This window comes from Strix uralensis, chromosome 1, assembly GCF_047716275.1.
Source record: "Strix uralensis isolate ZFMK-TIS-50842 chromosome 1, bStrUra1, whole genome shotgun sequence".
NCBI classification, from domain to species: domain Eukaryota; kingdom Metazoa; phylum Chordata; class Aves; order Strigiformes; family Strigidae; genus Strix; species Strix uralensis.
Window position 1 is genome coordinate 113,566,484 of NC_133972.1, and position 25,584 is coordinate 113,592,067.

The 25,584-nt window shown below is 37.5% G+C and overlaps 1 protein-coding gene and 1 long non-coding RNA gene across 5 annotated transcripts in view; one reads left to right on the plus strand and one right to left on the minus strand.

The window, feature by feature from the left end:
• Window positions 1-381: 381 nt before the first annotated feature.
• Window positions 382-4,134, minus strand: LOC141947002 (uncharacterized). Its single transcript, XR_012629991.1, has 2 exons — window positions 4,073-4,134; window positions 382-1,115 (listed from the first exon to the last, which is right to left on the minus strand). It is a non-coding gene; the product is annotated as an uncharacterized LOC141947002 (long non-coding RNA).
• A 146-nt stretch (window positions 4,135-4,280) lies between these two features.
• Window positions 4,281-25,584, plus strand: part of TMX3 (thioredoxin related transmembrane protein 3) — a 30,333-nt gene continuing 9,029 nt past the window's right edge. For 3 of the 4 annotated variants that reach the window (XM_074877469.1, XM_074877486.1, XM_074877478.1), the window contains exons 1-13: window positions 4,281-4,375; window positions 4,669-4,723; window positions 9,038-9,077; window positions 10,366-10,489; window positions 13,450-13,495; window positions 14,983-15,063; window positions 16,459-16,558; window positions 16,811-16,888; window positions 18,705-18,771; window positions 22,247-22,345; window positions 24,232-24,289; window positions 25,139-25,192; window positions 25,509-25,565. In XM_074877469.1, coding sequence (XP_074733570.1) covers window positions 4,330-4,375; window positions 4,669-4,723; window positions 9,038-9,077; window positions 10,366-10,489; window positions 13,450-13,495; window positions 14,983-15,063; window positions 16,459-16,558; window positions 16,811-16,888; window positions 18,705-18,771; window positions 22,247-22,345; window positions 24,232-24,289; window positions 25,139-25,192; window positions 25,509-25,565 — 905 coding nt within the window. In that variant the 5' untranslated portion in view covers window positions 4,281-4,329. The other variant, XM_074877495.1, reaches the window with a different exon arrangement.

The following is a 25,584-nucleotide window of genomic DNA, read 5'->3' on the forward strand; positions in this document are numbered from 1 at the left end:
TGAATGATAGAGTTACTGATACTCTTGTTCGTAATAGTACGTGTATTACACGTGAAGACACTCTGTAGCTGGCATGTAGTTTATAAGAGTGCATAGATGTGTTTTGGAAAAGCCAAGAAGCATTTGTTCACAAATGTGCACTTACCACTTCCAAATTACATATCCTCCTCCCCCCCTTCATTGCTACAGTCTATGTGGTTTATGTGAAAATCTACTTGTGTAGTATTTATTTAGATTTTTGTTTTACTTAACATGTCATTCTTAATTGCCAGCACTGTAATCTTAAGTGATCGATAAAAGGTAAATACCAAGGAGGTGAATATTTTCAAAGTACGGAACACCTGTACTTCATTAAGTAATAAGAAACATATTTTTCTATACTTACAAAACCAAATCTCTTTTAATTTTGAAATTACTAATTTAATTCTGGGACTACTTCTACAAAAATCAAAATATTTATTTTTCCACACATTCTCAGATTTCACGTAACAGCAAGGAAAACATGAATAGCTGGAAAACATTTTGTATAAAATTTTTTTGTAAATGTTCAGAAATAGCATTTTATAAACTTCATTTTGATGTTTACATTTCATGCTCTGTAATAGCAAAAATATTTACTATACTTATACAATGAAGTCAAAATATACAGTAAAATTTATGTAAAAGAAGTAGTAAAATATACCCCAAAACAGTAGCATCGTTGAGAGATACTACTGGTGGCAAAATTAGTAGGTGAATTTCTTGATTTGCCTTCATCATATAGAACCTGTCCTCTCTTCAGCATCTCAGCTTCTTGGCTTTTCATAAATTGTAACTTCTTCCCTCCCTGTCATAAGCTCTTGATGTATGCTGCATTATCAACTCTCCACCAAATCTGGCTCCAAATCTTTGTCCATCTCAGAATGCTCTTCCATCTTTTCCCATGCCTCTTTTTCTTGTTCCAAGCTCTCATTTTGCCTTCTTTTCTCTTTTTTTCCCCATCTGTCTTCTTCTCTTTCCTTCCACTCTTACATCACCACTCTACACTTTTAGTCTGATCCTTCCTACGACCTTTCATGCCTGGCTGGGCAGTGCTGGTAAGTCTCCTTTGGCATGGTGTCACAGAATCACGTTCACTGTATAAAGATGTGCACAAAGAACTTTAATATTCTAAGTATTTTATTTACGCCTATGTGTATTGAAACTGACCTTGGTATTCTGTTTACAATGTTAATGAATCTTAGGAAATTATTTGAAAGAGATTATTTCTGTTAAAGCAAAATTCCACACATTCCAGTAAAAATAAGTCTACATTGTATAATTTAGACAGAGTTACAGATAAGTCCTTTTCCCTGCCTTTCACACAGGGCAAGAAGAGTGGACAACCCACACAAACAGGCTGAAAATCTTGCAACAGCAGAAAAGCTCTGAAAACCAGCCTTCAGCAGGCCATGAGGCAAAACTTGTATCTCGTCTTTGTTGAACCTCCCCACCTATCAGGTTCAAAAAAAGAAATATCTGGGACAGTGGGATCAATAAGTCTTCCTACACAATATGGATTGGAAGGACACTTTGAAACTTTGTATGTGAATTTGTCTGTTCAATTTCCAATGTTTCATTGATTGCTGATCTCCCTATAATTCCCATTTTTTCCTGCAGTACCTCCCAGGATTTCAACAGTATTCTCTGTGCTTTTTGCTTCTTATCCTTCTTTGTGTTTTATACCTCTTGCTCCGTTCATTTATGAAAGTCATCCCTTTTCTTCTATAATTATCCTTCTTATGTTAAACTCCAGTGAGTTTAGTAATCTATTAATAGTAATCTCTTAATCCCGTATTTTTTTCAAATGAAATGTTCATAGTAGAAATAATACAAACACAAAAAACCCCTTGAGATTTCTCTAGACCTCATCTATCATTATCCTATTTATTTCTTTTGCATATCACATGCTTTTCCCACGATACTTTGTTACTTGGCTTCAGTACAAGATCTTTTATATGCGTATTGCATTTTAGGCAGTAAAGCTGCACTATAAATTGTATAAATAAATATAGCAGTGTTGTGTATATGGGTGTGCATGTACTTAGTTACAAAGAAGTGAATATACAGTGACTCCTTCAGTTTCAAAATAATACAGTTCAAGAATACTGTACAGCTTGCAGAAGACAACTTTAGCTTGCAAAATGCAAAAGTTAGAACACTCACATTCCATTATTTGTGAAGTTTATTTGTCAATAAACTTCAAAGCTGACAAATAGGACTTAAAGGATGTGCAAATAGCTTTATTCAAATCTATACGGAACTATATAAAATGTTCCTTTCACTTTAAAAGTTATTTAAAGCCAACTGTGAACTGGCTGAGTAAGAGAATTTTTAACAGTTACTTGGCTATTCCCATTTTCTCACGTATGGATTTTCCACTAAAGGATTGATGGGGTAAATTGTTTTCATTGTCTCAGTCTAGACAGCAGCTAGATTAGGATCAAAACAGATGACAGCTCTCATTTGGTCAGGCATACAGACACCACTGTGCTAACTGTGGTATACAGAAAGTGAAATGCTGTGGAACAGAAATTCTCTGTATTCCGTGAATAATTCTCATAGTTTTTATCCAATCCAGATGTTACTAACTTATTAGTTCTCCTATTAACGGAGGCAGGGAGAGGAGGAAAAAAAAAAGTGAAATAGTCTTATCAAGATGTGTAATGCTGCATAATCTTTCAGTGAAGTGTGGGGAGGAAAAAGGTACATGTGTCTTAGGCCAGAGTCAGACACTTTTGAATTCTGGTGAGAGCTATGGCACCCACCCTCACATCTTGACCTATTTCTCAGCCGATAAACCTGTGATATGGTAGTTGGCTTTTCCAAAGAGCTGGGGGATCATTTGATGAATCCAACATGCTTATACCCACAAAGCATTAAGTGAAGGGAAGGTCTTCACCAGGCCAGGTATGGCCTAGCGAGGAAGGTAATGAATAGCCAGTTCGTTTGTATTGCTACAGAAGGAGAACATGTATCTACGTATGTGTAGATACACGCATGTGTGCACACACACACACAGCCACCCAAAAGTGAGGCAACTGCAATGTTTGCTGCTTTTAGACCCTATCATTACAAGAGACTTGAACACTTAAATCAGACGAACTGAACTGTCACTGGAAAGAATCTATCCTTCTCCAACAAACACCTCAAACATTGGCACGTACAGCTGAGGAAAGTAACTTCAGTATAGAGGTGAAAAGGATATGTAAGAACGTACACTGAAAGAGTCAAACCCAAAAGGAACAATCATAGAATCACAGAAAGGTTGAGGCTGGAAGGGACCTCTGGAGGTCACCTGGTCCAACCCTCTGCTCAAGCAGGAGCTCCTAAAGCTGGTTGTTCAGGACCACATCCAGGCAGCTTTTGAGTATCTCTGAGGTGGGAGATTGGTGGGCAGTGCTCAGTCACCCTCAAGGTGAAAAAGTGTTTCCTGACATTCAGAGGGACCCTCCTGTTTCAGGTTGTGCCCGATGCCTTTTATTCTGTCACTGGGCACCACTGTAAAGAGCCTGCCTCCTTCCTCTTTGTACCCTCCCTTCAGGTACTTACACACATTAATAAGATCTCCCTGAGCCTTCTCTTCTCCAGGATGAATAATCCCAGACCTGCCTTAACTGAACTTTTTGAAAAAGGTTTCTCAGTTGGATTACTTGCCCTTCCAGAACTTGCAGATCCGTACTGAGACAACCTACTTGGAGATAGGAATGACCATAACAGGTTTCAAAGAATGAGGAAAGCTAAAGATACAGACATTAAGCAGCAGGAAGCAAGCCCGTGCTTTTCGCAACCGTGCTGAGGGAGGGTTGCTGACATCGAAGTATCAGTAAGTCATACAGGATGAGCTCTGCCCATGGAAGACAGCTGTCAACATGGCAGGTAGTGCGAGTTTTTCTGCTGAAACTCACTTTCCAAGGAACCAGAGCATTTATTTTACTGAATGAGAGAATCTGCCGGGTCCCAACTCTGGAAACCTCTAGGGAGATGACAACGTCCACCCATGCCTCTTCCCACCACCGCCGCCCCCTTCACCCCCCCACACCTCCAAGGGCACCTTTCGGCTGCGCGGACAGCCGCCAGTCAGCGAGAGACACGCCACCCCCGGGCCGGGCCGGGGCCGCCATTACGCCCCCTCAGGCAGAACCGCCGCCGCCACCACCACCACCTCGGCTCTCCCGCGCGCCCCCCGCGCAGCTCACGGCCCGCGGTGCCCGCCCCGCCCCGCCCCGGCCTCCGCGCCTGCGCAGTGGGGAAAGGTCGACGCCGCCACGCGCCTCTTCCCCTTCCGGCCGTGCCGGGGCTCCTGACAATATGGCCGCGGCGGGCGGGCGGCGGCCGTGGCTCCTCTGGGCGGCAGGTAACTGGCGGGCAGCCGTTCCGGGCTGTGGCCGTGGCCTGGCGAGCGGGGCGGGGAAAAGCGGTGGGCCTCGGAGGCGGGAGAAGGGCTGAGGGGGGCGGCGGACAGCGCTGCGGCGAGCGGGAGGAAGGGAGGTGCGGGGCGGCGGGGAAGGCTGGGGCTGTGGGAAGGCGTTGGAGGCGTGAGGGGAAAGGGGGAAGGGCGCGCTGGCGGTGAGCCTGTCAGCTGGCGTGGGTGAGCACCCCCAGTTCGGTTTGGAGATCGCTCACGGTACGCTTTTCCTTACCTCGCAGTGGTTGCACATGTGGTGGCACCAGGTGCGGGTGTTGTGGAGGATCTAGATGAGTCGTAAGTACTGGGGTGTCTTGCCTTATTAAAATATTGTTTGTCTTTTTGTGAGGGGGATGACCCCAGACTGACAGCTTTGTGCAGAGTGTTGTTGTCAAGAAAGCTACGCTGGAAAAGTGAGTCTTTTTCTTAGCAGGAATGGCAGAAAGATTGTGGCCTGTGTTAAGTAGGTGCAATTAATGAAGCCGAGGAACACTTTAATTTTGCAGTTGCTTTAAAGATGTTATTACAGGTGCTGTTGCCAAAAACGTTCTTAGGCTTCCTTGTTCGTTCGTTCTTTCTTTCTTTCTTTTTGGTGGAGTAAATATATGGGTGGATTGATGCCTGCCCCAAATAAAAGCTGATTGTGTTTAACCAAATTCTCCATTAGTTTGCTGCATAGCTGCCACAGGGAGTTGGGAGAACGAGTATAAGTGCGTTCATGCGTGGCCAGAAACGGAAAAGAGAAGGAAACCTGCAGGACCAGTTCATGGCTGCTTGAAGTGCCAGTTATATTCCAGTGTAAAAATGTGCTTTTGCCACAGATTTAGCCCTGAGACTGTGGAGGTGGTGAAATGGGTAGTCCTGCCCTTAACTTGGTTGTGGAGTGTCATTGTTCGTGTACTGCCTTGCTTTAGCAGTTTGATGGCTATGTACTTGCAGTTCCCCATAAAAACTAACTTTCCGAATTATTTTTTTTACAAATCAGCAGGTTGATCTGAAGTGCTACAAAGCAGCATGATTATTAAAATTGAAATAGAATTAAAATAGAAGGTATAGAACATATTAGCTAGTAGAGGAGGAGAAGGTGGCATTAGGTGCCTGATTTATGATAAATTGAAGCCAGTCAAAAGCAATGTCTTAATGAGGGTTCTATCCATGATAAATTGCATCATAGAGCTAAATAGTCAGAAAACCATTCATTTTTTTATCATGTTGCTTATTCAGCTAGAGGATAATCATAGGAACAAATGAGGTGCAGTGAAGTTATGGGGGAAGGAATGGGAACGTATGGAAGGGATACTGAAGAGAAATAGATCAGCATCTCTGGTGCTTAAAGTGTTGATTTTCAGAGGACATTTCAGAAATGTGCCTTATATTTTCAGGGACTGACAATAAAGAGGCTAAGTGAATAAAATAGCCTATATCTGTGCTCCCACATTGTGTTACCATATCATTTTTCCACAGGTGTGAATTTAAATGTAATTGCTGTTTTGGAGTGAAGAAGCATAATTCTGTAGTTGCGTAACTTCTTTGAAATAGCTGATAAAAGAAAATCCTATTTTGGAACACTTGGATTTTTCAACTCCAAAACTATACAGATGCATGCATTTGCAATTGGAAATAAAAATTCAATGGTGAGTTATTCAGGACAGGTTGGGGTTTTTTTTAGCTAATTGGCAAATGGTGAAAGAAGTCAGGAAAACAGTTCTTTCTAAAAGCATTGGGAGCAATGACTGGTGAATGTTTCAAGTTTTCCCTTTTATAGATACCTAAACATCATGGAGTTTTTGCTGATGCTGAAAGCTCTGAGTTATATTTGAATTGTGGTAGTTGCAAAAAATACCTGCTGGCACAGGGTGCAGGTCCCTTTCCCCAGCTTACAGGGTGGTAGGGAAACAAGTAACAGAGAATTGCTAACAGAGGTGCAAATTACCCAGTATCACCCAACTGGGCTGTGGAACGAATGCAAAATAAGAACTGTGGTTCTTACCCACTTATGCTGATCTTAACTGCTGGCTGCCTTAGATCAGTACTCATTTTGTGGCATTTGCTGACTTGTTCCTGCATGATAACAAAGCAGATAAATAACATGACTAAAAAAGGAAATATTTTTCTGTCTGTGAGGATGCATTGGTGGCTCAACCCGGGATCAGAAGCATCAGAAACAGTGCACGGGGGTTGAGAAGGGAGACGGGGAGGAATAGAAACAGCAGCTGGGTTGGTCTAAGGCCCTTGGAATTGAGGCCTTGGTCTTCAGGTTTTGTTTCAGGCTGGTTTCTTTTAACTGCTAATGATTAGCTGGGGTGCGTGGACTAAGTGGAGGTTGAGGCAACATTTGATCATGTAGTGCCAAATGTTGAGAAGTTGTACATGTTTGGGACAAATAATTATGACTCAGGGATATGCAACATCTATGTTATCTTTCCACCAGTGTGATTGTGCTTCTGTCAGCTGACAGAAGATTGTGTAGGACAGTTAAAAAGAGACACTGAAATTTTATCCTCGAAAATGTATTTACAGGGCCCAGAAGCATCACCTTCACAAAATGCTTAAATACCCTTTTGTACAGAGATTTCTGTTTTTCTTCAAGAGTATGTTGAACTTTCTTAATGTTGTTTAATAATTTAATCATTATTACCAAAACTAGAACACATTTAGATAGTTGGTTTTTGCCACGCTTAAATTTTAGTTTCTGTGTAAGTTGATTAAATAGGTGCTTGTAAATGAGTAGTACAACTTGAAATTTATTATTGTAAAAACTACAGCATTTTTTTATAATATCTGAGGCCAAAGTTGTTAAATTCCATTGGCATGTTCAGCCTCCAGACTTTTCCTTTCTTTCCTTCTTTTCCTTGCTGTCTGCTGGTTTTGTAAGCTTTTGTCCTACCTTTCTCAGTGCTTTAATGTTCTTTGCAATCTCCTGTAACATTCATACTGTGTCAGGGGGAGGAGAACAATTAATTGTAAATTCTTCTTTTACAAACCAAGGGTGGTACTCTAAATTGCAGCACAGCAGGATCTGCTTTCTGCCTCTTGCATCATAACCAATTATTCGACGTTGTTATTGGAAGTTGGAGCTTCATTAGAGTTCTCAAGAGATTCTAGGTTCTAACTAGTTCTTTCATTAGTTCTATAGCACTTAGGGTGGTGAAGTAAATTTTTAGTGAGGTGGTCAATGAAGCAGTTTTGTGACTTAAAAATGCTGCTTTCCAGTAGCAGTTTTATGTTAGTCACTGCAAATAACTTTTTTGTTGTACAAGTATTGCAACCTTGGTATGCTATCAGTAAAACAAAAAAGGCTTGAATTTGCCAGTGAAATGCTTCAATTCTAAGTTTCAAACACTCAGTGCTGTAATTAGATTTCTGAATTATTTCTTTCAAACGGTAGGCCAGCATCAGCATTAGTATTTTTTCAAAACCATTATGGACCATCACAAATCTATCCAACTTTAAATAAAATGTAGTAAATATTCTCTGATTCTGTTTACTGCCTGTGAGCCATTTATAGGCATGCTGCATATTGGGAATTGATGAGTTGAGCTATAACTTCTATTAATTGGATCTTAACATAGAGTGTAGATCACACACTGCGCAGTTATATATATATATTCATCTTTCGCTATAATAGTGTTATAGTAAGTATGTTGTGTAACGTATTTTATAGCGTGTGACATTAGTCCCCCAGTTCTAGTCACTTTTACAAAGCCCATCTTTTAAAAAAATTAACCTTACATTAAAATTATGGCTTATTTAATTCTCAACACAGAAATAGTTAAGCAGTGCGATTATTTCTATGATCTTGTAATGACAATAGTTCAGTGACATGTGTAAGCAACGTTTCAAGAAGTACCAAGGAACTTTGATTTATTATGTTCTGTTTTTGTTTTAGGGGTTTTAGCATTTAGTGACAGATTTACAGTTTATAAAGCTAGTCAGTTCATTAAGATGTTATTTGTTTAGCATTAAGAGTATTCAGTCGTACCTGTGTATCTTTTTTTTGTCAGTAACTTGAAGATATTTATTCCAGTAAGTTGGTTTCTTGTGTGCACCTTTGATAAAAACATAACCTGACACACCTATCGTAGAATGTTGAAGAAGGTTAAACTAAAATTGATTTGCATGTTAGTATTAAAGATAATTTAGTTAATCTTAGCTTTACTGAATGTAGAATAACAGTGTAAACCAATGCTCTAAGGGTCTGTATTGATACATAAAATTTCAACTTTTCTAAACTGTCAACAACAGTATTTGATATAACTAGAATGGCTGCAAAATACTACTTCCCTTTAGATTACATGTCCTAATCAAATATCTTTTGTGTGTTTTCTGCTTTCTTACTGTTCTTCTGTTTTGTTTTGGTTTTTTGTCTTGGCAAATAGTGAGAGAAACCTAATTGGTACAACTGTGTATGTAGTATCATGTCTAGGGGCAATCTTAATACTGGAAAATAACTATTTCTTCCTTCCCTCCAACCCCAAAGAAAGAAGTGAACCAGAATTCTTGTATCTATAGTTTTATACCCACTTAATTGTAGACTGCCTGTTTCACACATCACTTCCTATGTTTATTTTCAGATACATCATATATTGATTTTGTTTTTTCTCCTCCTAGGTTTAAAGAAAACCGTAAAGATGATATTTGGCTCGTAGATGTGAGTATATGAGAAAAATAGGAAGACTTGCTAGTGGAAATCAAAACATGAAATGTACAATGATAAACTCTGTAGTAAGGCTGCTTCATTGTTTGGAAAATTGTTTGTACGTGGTGCAGAAAAATTGCATGACAGTAATTCTTCTGACAGGATGATAAGCAATCTGTCTGTACTGTTCAGGGTGAACCAGGAATTAGACCGAGTACTACATGCAGACAGGCTTCATCCTGTATTTTACAGTCCTTAAAGAAGGAAAGCAGATTACCTAACACAGTCAGGAGGTGATCACCTCTGTTCAGAATTTTTACAGTTCCATTTTCTAGTTATACAAGCTGATTTGTTTTCTAGACATTTAGCACTACAGCATCAAATATATGAGAGACTTCTTTTACCTTTCTAACATATTTGGAAAGATTCAGTGCTCCTTATTTCAGAGGCAAGGAATTATTAAAAAGATTGAGCTTGTTTGGGAGTAAGATAAAATTCTTTTTAGCTCACCCAAATATGAACTGTAATTCCCAAATTGTATAATTCAGATTCGTGATTTTTGAGTGGGGAAAACTATATATCCTGATTCAGAATTGATCAGTAATGTCTAGGAAAACAAAATCCAACTTTGTCGAGTTGTGACCTGATCTTGTTATATGAAAACATTGATATCTTCCCTAATAATTTCACTGAGGTGTTGCAGCAAGACATAGGCAGAAAGATGAGACAAAGTCTTTCAGTTCTAGGCTGTGAGAAAACCAGATCAATTTTTCAGTGTGCTTGTATAAAAGTAGTTGCTGAACAACTGAAATCTAGAGGGCAGGTTGGGGAAGTATACGTATATATATGTGTGTGTATATACACACACACGTATATATTGCCCTTCCTTTTAAAGAATAGTGTTCCTCTATTGGCAAATAAATTCATATTCCTGGATAGATTGATTACATGATCTTTTAACTTTCAAAAAAAGAGGAAAATATTCCAAGAGAGATTTTAAAAAAAGGAAAGTTACCACACAGTCTATTTTTAAATAAGAAATTGTATAATAGTAGAGCAATTCAATGTATTCTTTTCAAACTTGTGCTTTCATGTTAAAAGTAGCACTAATTCATAAAAGTTCTGTTTGTCACTTCAGGTTTGTAATTAACTTGCAATTTTATTAAGACTTAGACCACCATGACTGGAAAATAAGCGTTCTTAATATATTTGAGGGTTAACATAGAATCTCTTAATTATTTCTCTGCATTAACTTCTCTCTCTCTTTTTTTTTTTTAAATCAAATGTATTTGCTTCTCAGTTTTATGCACCTTGGTGTGGCCACTGCAAGAAACTGGAACCTGTGTGGAATGAAGTGGGTATAGAAATGAAAAACATGGGCTCTCCAGTAAAAGTTGGGAAGATGGATGCAACTTCCTTTTCTAGTAAGTATGGTTTGGTTAGAGGTAATTTCATGATAGCCTCTGTTTTGAAACTGTTCTTAATTTTTTTCATTAAGTCATTCTTATGTTCTGTATCATAGCAAATGTATGCAAATAGTTGTTGGAGAACAATTTCCTGACCTCCTTCTTTCTAAAAGTGGCAACATGCTGTGGTATGCGGTTTTTATCACACTTGTTTCTGCTTGTGTAGGGAATTCTTCCTGACAAACAGAAGGTAAAAGCTTTTCAAAGATCTGCTTTTGATATGCTGCTTAGAGTACCGTTATACAAGCATCTTTATGTGGTGCATCTCTTGACAGCATCCAGTTTCATGTTCCTTGTATTACTGTTGGACAAGTGCTTGTGTTCTTGCTGTTGTTCTTTTCAGGTGGTAATTGGTCCTTAACATGTTACACCAAAAGCCACCTGAAATCACTGAAGTCATTACATCAGTATTGAGCCAATTTCTTCCATGTTTCTCTGTAAATGTCTTCTTGAAGAATCAATTTCAGCTATTTTAACGCTTTCTTTTTTTTGATGTCTTTCATATGTAGTGACGTTTTCAAAGAAAACTCAAAACTTCAGGTATTCAGAGAAGTGATTTGAGTAGACATGAAAGGATTGTTGCATGCTTAACAGTATTTTCTGAGTTTTAGCGTGCTTGTCTATTGTCATTTCACTTAAGTCTATGTTGAACCAGGAGGATATTTAAGAGAGAAGGCATAGGGAGCAGTGGGGCCCAAGTCAAATCTGTGTGTAGTAGAACTCTGTTAATACATGTGAAGTTTTCAGTTAATACCCGTTAAACCTGATTATTGAAGATTCTTATATTTGCATAAAATATTATGCAGAATACTTTTTCCAGTGATACTACAATTTTTCTGTGCTTACTTATAGCAGAGTTTGGTCTTTTGAGATCAAAACGATCTTGTCTCAAACACCAATTTATTGTATGTAGCTTTTTCTGTAAAACCACATAAGTTTGACCTCATGTTTCATCTTAAAGATACTTATTTGCTAAAGAAAAATAAGTCTGGAGTATTAAAAGTTTCAAGATCATGCAACCAGGTAACTTCAAAATTGGGAATGTTTTTCTTCTCAGATTGTTACCAGTTTTATAAAGAATAGAATCCGGTAAAACTTTTGAAATAGTTTCATGCTTTTATTTTGAAAGAGGAAGCTTTCAGCGTCTGGATATGAAAAGCTCAGTCAACTCTGCTTAATGTCTTCCCAATCTAAAGATTCTCTGAAATCCAAGTAACTCAATCTTGAGAACATCAGAAGGAAACGCAGCTGGGCACTTGTGTAACTGGGAAGGAGTATGAATGGTTGGCTCAGCATACTTTGTGTTTCTAATAAAAATATGAAGTAGTGTGAAAAATCTGAACTATGGGTAGCTTGTCATCAGGGAGTTGAGATTGCAGCTGAACACATTAAGCATCCCATAAGTGATGCCTCAGATAGCTGTGTGGAATGAGGATACAGCAGTTATATCAACAGAACAGGCACCTGGTGTGGTATGGGTTGAATTTTCATAGGGGTTAGCCTCAGAAGTCTGCCTCTGTATGTGATCAGAGTAGAAATATGTCACACCTGGGGCTAGGATAATTGCAGCTGTTTGCCTATACTGCATTCTTCATATCAACAAGTGAAGGTGATGATGTAAGTAAGTCACTTCCATAACATTGAGAGAATTTTAGTAACTCCATGGCTGGGATGTTTAAAAAATTATATTTAAAAAGTCTATTTTGTAGTTCTCCTGACTGTGCTCAAGAGCTGTACAAGGAGAAATTAACTGCCTGTCAGCAGCTCTTGTAATTGAATGTTCTAATACACATTTTAATGCATTCTAGTTCTGTGTATTACAGCTGTGAGGGAAAAGGATCAGAATCAAATTGATCCTGTAATGCGTATTTCTTATATCGGTCTCCTTTGACTAAAATGTTGGTAGGTGTGCTGCCAGTTTTATTTGTAGTTCTGTGCAATTAGGGTTTTGATCCAGGCAAACAACCTTAGGGTCACAATTTCTAAATATTATTCAGAGCGCTGTACACAACTCCTCCCACATCTGCTGCTCTGGCATGTGGTTGGTAACTTGCAGAATGCTTGTGTTAAAAGGATTGAGACTTGGTGCATTTTGAGTACAGGGGTGTTTTTTCAGTAGGGTATTGCACAAGCACAAGACTGACTTTAGCCTTTTTTGAAGACTACTTAGTTCAACTTTTGGAAATGCTGAATTGACTGGAAAATGTAGTTTAAGCTGGCAGTTGCTATGTTCACAACTGGAAGGGTGGTTGCAAATTGTACTCCTCTAATTGATGGAGCAAGATACAAGGTTTTAAATAAATGTGAGGTGGGGGAGAAAGTTTTGCAATTGTCTTACTTTTTACCACATTAGTAAGCAGCAGGTAAGTAACTGATTGATGATGAAATGTCTGTTTCTGGTGAAGTTGATGACTGTAGACATTTACCTCAGCAGAATATGCATTAAAAAACTACTACACTATGACACTGCACTTCAGTTGTTACCCGTTACTGTAGCATGAATAGTTAATTGTCTTTTATATTTCTCTTAAGCATTAGTATTTACAGCTCTACATCCACGATGCTTAATTCTTGCCTCTGATGTTTTCAGCCAATTGTATGTGCATATTAAATATATACTACCTTTTGGTGAAAACTGACCAAGCATGTCTGTCTAGAGGATTCTCATGCCTTTTGACTTGTGGCATATGAATTGAGAGTCTATGCTGGGACCCTGCAGTACTTCTGAAAGAGGTCCAGAATTTAATGATGTAGCTTCATAACAGCAGCTTCTTGAAAGCAAGTAAAATAATTCAAACTGAACTAAGTGGTAGGTTTTTCATTTACTTATGTGACTGGAATAGTAAACTATGTTTAAAGGTTAAGGTAGGAGAGCAAGAAAGTCTTGGTTCACTTTGGCATTAACACATTTCTTTCAGGTATCGCATCTGAATTTGGAGTGCGAGGTTATCCAACAATTAAGCTGTAAGTTGATGCTTCCCATTGAATTTCTAACAGTTACCTGTGCCACTGATGTTGTTACAGTAAAAAAAAAAAAAATTCCTCTCCACCTAAAAAGCCCCAAAACCAACCAAAAAAAAATACTCCACCATCTTGTTTTGGCATTATCTTTGGTTTCTACTGGACTGTTTTGCTTTGAAATTCAGTAATATCAAGCATCTTTAGAAACAGAATTCTTAAAAACAGGTTAACAAACTTGGAATTAATTTAATTGCCGTTTCTATGCAACTTTGTAAAAGTGTGTATATACAAGTATATATTTCAAATATATATATTATTAAAAGGAATTTCATGCACCAATTGATTTGACACATTTAGAGTGATTCAGGCAGTAAGTGCATACCTGAGTCTTCTGTTAACTTTTTGCGGGTTGCTGATTGCTTTTTCTTATTTTTAATTAGCTCTCTCTTCTCTTCAGTGTACCTGAAAGTCTTACATAAATGACAGTAGTGGTTACTATATAGGGTGAAGTGTGAGAGCAGTTGTTTGACAAGAGAAGTATGTGTAAATTTTTTTGCTTCATGTAATTTAAAAAAATCAATGAAAGACAAAACTTATAGGAAAATACCAGTCCATATTATTATGTACTTGTTTATAATTCATATAGGGTATAGTTAAATAAAGACTTAATAATTTTGAGTACTTTTTACTATGAACATACAGGGTTTGTTAGCAGGTTATTGTTTAAACAAATACTATTCCTAATATATAATAAAACTTGTCAAGTTAGTTTTCTCAAAAAGCGGGCAGAGATGTTTGGCTTACTTATCTTTAAGGATGAAAAATTATTGGCATATAGAGGCATAGAAAATTTAGTTTATGGTTACTTTTTTTTCTTGTGAGTTTCCTAAACTTGTATGGATTCAAAAAAAGCCTGTTAGTAAAATTTCCTTGAATATTCTTAAAATGCAGGCATGCTACATCTCCTGTCAGCAGAGTACAGTAAACTGACCCAACACTTTATTGAAGCTTAATTAAACACATAAATTCAGAAGGTTTTGCAGGTCATTTGATACTTCTCAATTATAAAAAAGCATTAAAGAAGTGTATATATTTCTTTTACATGGACTAATCCCTAAGCAGTATAAATGCTGAATGTTTGGGATTTGGTTTGCGTGGTGGTCATGAGCAAATATTCCAAATGAACTGTGTGTTTACAAAGTAAATGACTGCTGTCATTTAGGAAAAAAAAAATTGTAAACAAATGTTAATTATTTTTACAAGTCAGTAAATTGGATATGGTGTAAATAAGTTTTTACTGCATAATTGCATTGTATTGCGTTATTGAGTTTTATATTTTGTTGACCACTACTATTATCTATTTGAAAAATTACCTTGTTTATCACTTGCTAAAAGGTGACTGTAATAAACCTGTGAAGACTGAGTAATTCTACATGTGCAAATATAGTTGTTGATTTCAATTCTGTTCTTTCTCTTTCCTATTTATCTAGCTTAAAAGGTGACTTGGCATACAACTATAGAGGACCTAGAACCAAAGATGATATAATTGAATTTGCTAATAGAGTGGCAGGGTAAGTATACTCTTCTGTGAGACTGGTTCTGGTGACTTAAAACCTCTGTAGTATTTTGAGGTGGGTCAGAAATTAAATCTGTTTTGAAAAGAACAAGATACTGACATGAAGTGAAAAACTCTGCTATACATGTGGTTGCATGTGAGACTGTTGGTGAGTGGCATGGAGAAAGTAAGTAGAGGATGGCTAGTCACAATCCCTTCTTTACAGTGCAAGAACTAAAGGCTTCCCAAAGTAGTGGAAACTGTGAACAAATGGAACTTATGGAAGCTAGAAACAAGAATACTGACCTAAAGGTTGACTGACACATAGACATCATTATTAAGGCAGAATCTGTTTAATACTCTAAAGTTATTTTGGAAATATGAGTTTAATATATGCTTGTGCATCTGAAAAGTTGCAGCAGTTGGCAACGTAAGGAAATTGCTTTTACAGAATTGTTCCCAACAGTTTCTGTTGGCTTTTTCTTCCTTCCCTACAGTGGCCTGTGGCCTCAAAATGTTATAGACAGTAATCTTTGGGGAAAAAAAAAGAATCTCATTTCTTTCCTTCATTCTTAAATATAATTAAGAAGCATTCATGTAGATACGTAATATTATTATTGTTCAGAATTCTGTAGTTTAGGAATAACAATGATTTGTAATAATTTACCAGAATTTTGTAAGATTATTTATTTTAAGACCACATTTTCTAACTGCTGTGCTTGCATTCAGAATTTTATCTTTCAAATGATTGAGACTTATTGTGACTGGGAAGACCTTATTGTGGCCTTTCACTGTATAAAGAGGGCTTATAAGAAAGTTGGAGAGAGACTTTTTATCGGGTCCTGTACTGACAGGGTAAGGGGCAGTGGTTTTGAACTGAAAGAAGGTAGATTCATATTGGACATAAGGAAGACATTTTTTGCTATAAGGGTGGTGAGACACTGGAACAGGCTGCCCAGAGAAGCTGTGGATGCCCCCTCCCTGGAAGTGTTCAACCTGATCTTTGAGAGCAACCTGATCTAGTGGAAGGTGTCCCTGCCCACGTCAGGGGGCTTGGAACTAGATGATCTTTAAGGTCCCTTGCAACCCAAGCCAATCTGTGATTCTGTGGCTAGTAAGTGGCATGCGTGTTTACATCATAGCAGCATTTTGTACTAAGATATTAATTTCAAATTTAAGTATGCTATTTGAGGAACATAACAAGTTAATTTTGGGGGGATTTTTAGGTTTTTTTGCTTTTAGTTGAAACTTTAATAAGAAATTGAAAAATGAAATGGATTTGCATATGGGAATGAAGGGTTTTTTTAAAAAAAAACCCACAAAAAACTGTATGGCATTTTCTTGGGGATTTTTATTTGTTTGGATTTTGCAGCTTGCAGAAACAGATTTTACTTTTTTTCTTTCCTCCCAGACCTCTCATCAGGCCACTTCCTAGCCAGCATATGTTCGAGCATGTGCAAAAGAGACATCGTGTACTTTTTGTGTATGTTGGTGGTGAATCTCCTTTAAAGGTTTGAAGCTTGATTAAATAAAGTTACTTCTTTTGGCTCTTCAGAGATGTAGTTTAAAATATCTTCTAAAGGACTGAAGTGCATGCTTGTAATAAATTCTCACTTTTTTTTACATTTATTGAAGTGTTTTTACAATCTTGTTTCATAACCATATTTTCTAATTGCTCTCTGAAAATAAAATATGTCACAAAACTTTCATTTGAAGCATACTAGAAGTTCAGAAATTAAAAAACATTGTTTGTATTTTTGCAGGAAAAATACATTGAAGTTGCTTCAGAACTAATAGTTTATACGTACTTTTTTTCTGCCTCGGAAGATGTGCTGCCTGAGGTAAGCTGTTTCAGTTCCTACTATTTCCACAGAAATGATATAGTTCTCCTCAAATATATAATTTTGCTGTTTTGATGGCACAGAGATGACTTCTTACAATATATTTGGCTTTGATAAATTTCAAACTAATTACGTTACTGAAACATTTAATTTTTGAGTCTGTATGGGCGAAGAATACAAACTGAGAGTCAGTCTGTCATTGCTTTATATTGGCCAAATTACTTGTTCAGTCGTGTTAATAAACACGAGATATGCAGAACTCAACATCGGCCGTACAGCCTGAGCAAGAAGGTAGATACTTTGATTTTTAGCCAACACAAAGCTCTTGTTGCTCCTGACAGCCCTTTCACCAGCCACTTTTATGAATAGTTTGAGGGTCTGTGGCATGGAGTACCGCTGGTACCCTAATAAAAGTTATTTTCATATTTATACCCTAAAGTTATTTTCACCTTGTGTAATACAGCTGATCAAAACATTAGTCTGCCCAGGAATCAACCGATCCAGTCTACTGTCTGCAGAATGCTCATATGGCTCTTTGCAGGATTCTGTAACAAGGAGATTACTGGCAGTTAGTCACAAGGGTGGAAAAAATTGCTACTACTGTTGTTAGTCTAACCATTGTTGCTTATGTGTTGAAGCAAAATCAGGAGGCTTTTTCATTTATTGTTAACTCCAAGTAGGACCTAAGTCTGCTCCATGCCTGATAATGCATGACTTTGAAATTAGTTTGGGATTAGCAGGATGAGAACTAGCATAATTTAATTTTTTAGGCACCTGCATTTTCCAACATCATAAGTAGAACTGGTCTCATTAGAAATAGTGTATTGTTAGATCTCCAGAAGTCTTGTATCAAAAGCTGCCTTGATCTGAATATTGCACTTTAGCACCAGCTGAGCAAGAAAAGTACTGTTCACTCGTGCAGTGGAAAGAGTGTAAAAGGCTCGAACTCTCTGAGATTCTCTGATGACAGTCATGTAAGCAGTCAGCTGTTTTTCTCACTGAATGTAATTTGTCACAAATGTCAAATGTAAACTGAAGTAGTGATGGTATGCAGTATTCTATGGAGAGAAGCAAAAATGTTACGGATTCATTGGTAGTTGTAATGAGGCTTTGCGTGACAGTATTCACTGTTAGACTTTGTTTCATCACCTTGGGTAATCTCATTCCAAGCTTCAGGCATCTTTTGCAAGCCATAAGCTGTACATAGTCATCTACCCTTTAAAGATGCTAAACTATGTTTTGGGCAAATAAAGAGAAGAAAGCATCATCTAGAGTTACCTTCTTGCTCATTCATACGAGCTGTTACATTGTAAACCTTCTGCTTTTACATTTAGATGTAAATGTAAAGATAATGCAGGATGATTACAGAAGGCATGTCATTTGGAAAGCGCTCATGGTACTGTGCTAACATGCTATCAGTGTTACTGTTTTACTCAACAATATTGACTGTCCATTTAGTAGAAGTATGATGACAACAGCACAAATGGGGAACAGAGAGCATGATTGATAAAACCCTTGTTATGATCTCCTATCTAAAGTTTATGTCCAGTCAATAAAATATTCTTCACGCCACTGCAGATCCTAGTAAAAATCCTGCTTCATTTATACTTTGTCAGATCTGCTTCTCAAAAATATGTTTATGTTGTGTTATTTTTTAAATATGCGGAAGCTGATAAATTTATTTTAGTAAGCGTAGACAGAAAACATTTAAATGTATTTTGAGATTTTCCCCATGGACTACGTTTCCACATTTTAAGATTGTTTGTTTAAAAAATCTTGTAATCTTCCATGGATTAATGGGAACCACCTCTTTCAGTATGTGACGTTGCCAGAATTGCCTGCTGTTGTGGTCATCAAAGATGGAACTTACTTTGTTTATGATGGTAAGTAAAAGTGGACATTACCTTAAGACAAGGTATTTGAAATATATGTGGAGAAACTGGAACAGTTGGGATTTTTTTGAAGGTTGTGTTGGGGTTCTGGGAAATTCCCCTATTTTATGATAAATAATAGCCCCTTCATGAAGGAGAAGGGAAAAAACTAATTAGTTCTTATGGAACAAAATGCATTTGAGAAGGAATTGGTTTTAGCAATACTGAATTAGAAGTGATGATGTTTGCTTTATGTGATTAATAAGATGTGCCTTCTAATGTTGCTTTGCTGGCATTAATGCACTTATGAAAGTTACCCTTCACTCACTGTCCAAATTCATCGTATACAAAAGAGAAGAAAACTCTTACTGAAGAGGAGTCCCATGTAAGATGAATTTACAGTTCCAAACAGTTAATCAGATTTTCTCTGACATGCTCTTCCTGACAGTCACATCTGTCTCGCTCAAGTTAATTTGAATTTTTTCAAGTGTGTACTCTGCTCAGAGATTGCATAAAAGGGTCCAGTTTGAACTTTTTGTGCCTTGGCAATACTGACCGTGTACTTTCTTAGTACAGCAGGCCTTTCTTCAAAAACTGAAGGAGCAGGAAACTGGTTCTGCCTTTATTCCCAGTATTAAAATTTTGAGGGCCTTAACTGATAGTTTTGAGTATCATGTGACTTTGACATTTGTGATGCTTGACTGTTGGTAGTGGGAAAGGATCAGACAGCATAACCTCTCCCTATGTAACTGGTGGAGCGTTACCATGTGTACGTAGAACGGTTGACCATTCAGTCTGATCTCGTTTTCTGAAAGTGTCCCTCAGAGAGATTAAGGAGATGTGGACTGTTATCACTGGAGCCGTTGATACACAATTTTAGGCTGGATAAACTGGCTTGTTTGTGTAGGCTGTAGGATGGTCACCTAAAACCAGTAATGTTTTATAACACCACTGACAGCAGTACACCTTCCATTTATATAAAAAGTGTATATCCATATGTGTGGATATCCATATATAAGTGCTAGATTACACTCAGTCTATACTGTAAAGCCCATGCTTTATAGTCTGTTAGATGCACAATACACACATGTACTTATATTGCATATCATGGGTTGGCTTATAGGTACACAGCTTATTTACAAAAACATCTACTCTGGGTTTAGGTTGTTTTACATGCACGTTTTTATTTTTAAGTTGAAAACGTATCACTCAAAGATTATTCTGGTGTTTAAATTTCTGCAGATCATTAGTACCACAGCAAAATACTCCAGATGGGCTGTGAAGGATATTCTTTGTGATTTCATAGAACGGCTGTACTTGTCTTCCTTTTCAGTCTGTTGCCTTACCAATCATTCTCCAGATAAAAATTCACTCTATAGCCTCCTTGATTTGTATTTGATTTTTTTTTTTTTTAAATGGGCTTGGAGAAGAAAAGCTTGTCAAAAAGAAACACTTCTGAATTGCTTTTTGCTGTGTGGCCTGCTTGCTTTTTCCACGCTTTTCAAGGCAAACACAAAGCTTGTAATAATCCAGGTTTCTAATTTACTTGGTAAAAATTTTACTCTTTATAATAGCAACATTATTGTAAATCAAGTTATGAAGTATAAGAGACTGGAAAAGGTTATATGTGCAACTATTATGATTGGGCAAAAATTTGAAGAGCTCGCTATAAGAAAAAGCTTTTTAGCAAAATCCATTTCAGTGCTCTGGCCTTGTCTGGTATGTGTTTTGGGTTTTTTTTCCCCATAGTGGGGGAGTGGGATGCAGATCTATGTGAAGCTTTATGCTTGGAATTGCTTGCTATGTTCTTAAGACAATTAATTGTTAACTTGAAGTTATTGCTAATTCACTATATACAATAGGATTTAACACAAATTTATTTAATGTGCATTTATATATGTGTGTATATGTTTGTATACTTTTTTACTTGTTATTAAGATGTAATTTTAAGTATTGGTGATACGTGTTGGAATTTGATTCTTTACATGTTAAAACATCTATCATCTGAAACTGTCCTTCAGTATAACTAATTCTGAATCATATGTAAATACTTGTACATTTACATTCACAATACTGTTAATGCATCTACTTTTTCTTGGTTTCTTTCTATTTCATTTAAGGAGTCTCACAAATACTGATTTTTGTATCTCTTTATTTGTTTTGAAACTTGATGCCTCCACTTTAAAAACAGGGACAGAAACTGTTCCTTTCTGTACTGGGTCACAGTTACCTTAATAGAATCATAGAATGGTTTGGGTGGGAAGAGTCCTTAAAGAACATCTAAAGGGACACCTTCCACTAGACCAGGTTGCTCAAAGCCCCATCCAGTCTGGCCTTGAACACTTCCAGGGAGTGGATGCCCCAGCTTCTCTGGGCAACTTGTTCCAGTGTCTCACCACCCTCACAGTAAAGAATTTCTTCCTTATATCTGATCTGAACCTACCCTCTTTTGGTTTAAAACTGTTACCCCTGAACCTATCACTACACTCCCTGATAAAGAGTCCCTTCCCATCTTTCCTGTAGGCCCCCTTTAAGTACTGGAAAGCCTATTGCTATAAGGGGTCTCCCCAGAGCCTTCTCTTCTCCAGGCTGAACAACCCCAACTCTCTCAGCCTGACCTCATAAGGGAGGTGCTCCAGCCCCCTGATCATCTTCGTGGCCCTCCTCTGGAATCGCTCCAGCAGGTCCATGTCCTTCTTACGTGGGGGGCCCCAGAGCTGAACAGGTGGGGTCCAACAAGAGCAGAGTAGAGGGGGAGAATCCCCTCCCTTGACCTGCTGGCCACACTTCTCTTGATGCAGCTCAGGATACAGTTGGCTTTCTGGGCTGTGAGTGCCCATTGCTGGCTCATGGTCAGTTTTATATCCACTGATACCTCCAAATCCTTCTCCACAGGGCTGCTCTCAATCCACTCATCACCCAGCCTGGATTTGTGCTTGGGTTTGCCCTGACCCATGTGCAGGACCTTGCACTTGGCCTTGTTGAACTTCATGAGGTTCACATGGGCCCACCTCTCAAGCCTGTCAGGGTCCCTCTGGATGGCACATCCCTTCCCTCCAGCGTGTTGACTGCACCACACAGCTTGGTGTCATCAGCAAACATGCTGAGGGTGCACTCAGTCCCCCTGTCCATGTCACCAGCAAAGATGTTAAACAGCACTGGTCCCAATACTGACTCCTGAGGAACCCATTTCTAGACTAGTATTGTTATCCTTGATTTGGGAATAAATAATCATTAAATCAGCTTTTTATGCTTTGCTATAAAACACTTTTTGTTCAACAGTTGAAAATAGTTTTAGAATTTTTAGAACTGAAATGTCTAGAAATGTGAGAGATCTTGTTTAATAAAAGGAAAAAGGGGAAAAAAAAAATAGTGTTTGCCGCTATAGTACTGAGAGAAGTAAATCTGATTGTCCACCTTACAAAAAAAAAAAAGAACAATTTTTAATGCATTCTTTTTTTCTCTCTCTCTTTTTTTTTTTTTTTAGAGTATGAAGATGGTGATTTGTCTTCCTGGATAAATAGAGAAAGATTTCAAGGCTATCTCAATGTAGATGGCTTTACGCTGTATGAACTTGGAGATACAGGTGAGATGCTGCTACCACTAAGCTTTTTGGCATCTCTTGTATTTAACACTAAGAAAAACTATAGACCACTAAGAATGTGTCTTCTAAACCTCAAAAATTAATTAATCTCAGAGCTAAGAGTTACTAATGCTAGTGTTTTTGGTGTCGGTGAGACTTGTCCTATTGATTAGAGGCTTTATCCAAAGCCTACACTAGTCCTTTCCTCACAACATAAAAATTAGTATGTCTAATGCTATAGTATTCACAATAAATTAGTAGGACTTTTAAGAGCAGCTGAGGTTTTGCATAAATTACATCTTAACTCTTGGAATACCTACAGGGAATTTTACGACTAGATTTAGAATTATCAAATATGGGAGGGTTTAGATATGTCTTGCATCTCATGGGTTCAGATACCGTTCAAGTAGATATGTTAAGGAAGGGAGGAGAGCATGTACTAAAGTGGACCTGTCCTGGAATGCTTTAACTTTTCTCTAGTAATCTTCTTTTGCAAGCCAAATGAAAGCTTTGCAGCCAGGTAACTTCTGGAATAGGCAAATGACTTGTACTGCTCTTATGGTACACGTACTCTGAAGTAGCAGAAGAAAGTAAGCGTTGATTTTTCCAGGCCAGGATACCGTATAATCTACATTTACAGAAGTGCTGTTACAAGTTGTTTAAATGTAGTATATTTCTTCCTGTTATATTTTTGTCTAACAATTTCTCAAATTAAAAAAAAAAATTATTACTTCATTAATACAGTGGAGAAGCCATCATTTATTTTTAAGAGCTTTATGTATAAATACTCAGTAACTGGAATTTATCTATGTTATCTTTTCCAGTCTAAAAAGTAGCTGTCTCCTGGTGTATTCACTAGGTAGCATCTTAGGGTGTGGAAAGAAATGGGGAAAAGTGAGAATTGAGGTATGGAAGAAGCAGGGTGGGGGGAAGCTATAGCTATTTCACAAGAAAGTCTGGGAACGAATTGTTGTTCTTGCTGTCAAAACTCTTCAGTATTACTTGAACAAGAGTGAGGTGGTTTTTTTGAGGGTAATGTTTCCTATGGCATGGTGATAGGTTGGCACTGAGCAATAGATTGACTTGGTAAGGAGGGTTTGGAGTGAACAATGGTGCCTACAGAGACTTAACAAACTGTTCTGAGCTCTGGAGGCTTTAGTTAATCCAGCTGATGACTACACTGTTAATAGATCTGTTTTCCTAACAGGGAGTGCTTGTTCTGGAGAACCTTTGTCCATCTTTCTAAACATATTTTGATGTGGTTCACCTTAGGATTCTTTGAGTTTATTTTATTTTTAATCAGAAAAAATTCACAAAGTAAATCCTGAAAAGATCAGTATATTCTGGTGTTTGGTCTTTAAGCTCCTCTCACAGAGGTCTGTGAACTAAGTTGTTTTTCTGACGTAATGAATTCTGGGCTCTGCCAGTAAATTTTCCATGCTTTTTTCCATAAAGATAATACTCCAAATTTTCAATAGTGTAAAAAATAGCCATTACTGAATCCATACAATAGTGATTCAATCACTTGGAATCAGCTTGTAATTGCCAGTATATAATAAAGGTTTCCATACATATTTAGGTATATGCAAATATGCAGCTTAAGTAGGGAATTAATTTTTATCTGTGTTTTTTCCCCCTTTTAACTTCTTTCTGTAGGTTGGCTTTTCATATAACGCTAGTGGTGCGGCGTTAGGCCATATCTTAATTTATTTTCAGTAGCTTTAAGAAAACCACAGTTTGGTCGGCTGGAAAAGGCTATTTGGCATTGAGGTTTATACTTAAAACTAATTCCTGTCTCTGGACCGTATCTGATCTAGGTTGGAGTATTTTCCATCTGAGAATGTGTGTTTCTTTCTAAATGGTTTCAAGCGTTTTATTTCTTATTTTAGGAAAACTTGTGGCTATTGCAGTCATTGATGATAAAAACTCTTCAGTGGAACATACCAGGTACAGAATTGAGTATTGGTGACACTATGGGAGAAATGTGCTGGTACGACATGGAGAACTTTGGAAGTTTCTTAAATATCAAGAAATGCCAGATTAAATGTAATGGTTTTAAATTGGGGATGTTCTGTAATTTATGACTTCAGCCTACTGAATTTACCTAATTTGTGGCTCTGTTGAAGCACGTATGAGTTCAATGAGATGATGGGAGTTCCTGTATCGCTCTTCTGCCGCTTGTTAATGAGATCACAGGAGCAAATGGTGATCGCATAGCTTTTTAAAGCTATTGTGTCACCTTTTAAACACAGACGAGAGTATTTGAGTTCAGATGACTTTGAGATGAACTTAAATTTAAACAAATTGCTGTTCTTCAGCTCAGTTACATTAAAATTAATTTAGTGATGCTTGTATAGTAGTTGTCTGTGGAACTTATATTAAGAAGGGGCATTTTCAGTTGGATTGGAGTTTGCTGAAGATACTGAGAGGAACAGGACCTTCCCCTGTCCCCTTCTGGTTGCGTACATAATTAGTCTAAGAAAATACTGTTCAAGCACTGTGTGTGCTATTTTCGTGGATCTCTTTGGATTTTCTTCAGAGTCACAGTGCTGCATCTTCAGAAGGCAATAGGTGGAGTGAAACAGCCTGACTTGTATGTCAGTTTTTCTCGTGTTAAGACTCTGGTAGATAGCCTTTCAACACTTAGAAAGCAACCAAGATGAAAAAGTCTCTTTTGTTAATGGAATAGGGAATTCTTTCTGCTGATGAGGTACTATTAGGGAAATCTCAATATTTATTGTTTGTATTCTAGCAGAGTATATCCTATATTATCAATGTCACTTTTTTCCCCTCCAGACTAAAATCTATTATTCAGGAAGTTGCTAGAGATTATCGAGATCACTTCCACAGGTAGGCACACATGGTACTATGTTATCTTAAATGAACTTCTGCATTTACATTTCTGAGACAGCAGTCATTTTTTTGCTACATGAAAAATGTTATAGTGCCTGCTTTTATATTCATATACTGATATTTAATAAGACCATTCCATTAACTGAGTGTGTTTTGGGATACTGACTGTCTTGTAGATTGTCAGTTTTTGCATTACATTGCTGAGTGTGTGCTCTCATCTTCAGTTACAGGAAAAATATTTAAGGAAGAACTTTTGCTGAAACCCACTATTCTGTTTTCTTTCTCATCCTGTTTTTCACTGCCTCTCTTACAGGGATTTCCAGTTTGGCCATATGGATGGAAATGATTACATTAATAGTTTACTAATGGAGTAAGTAAATTCTTCTTTG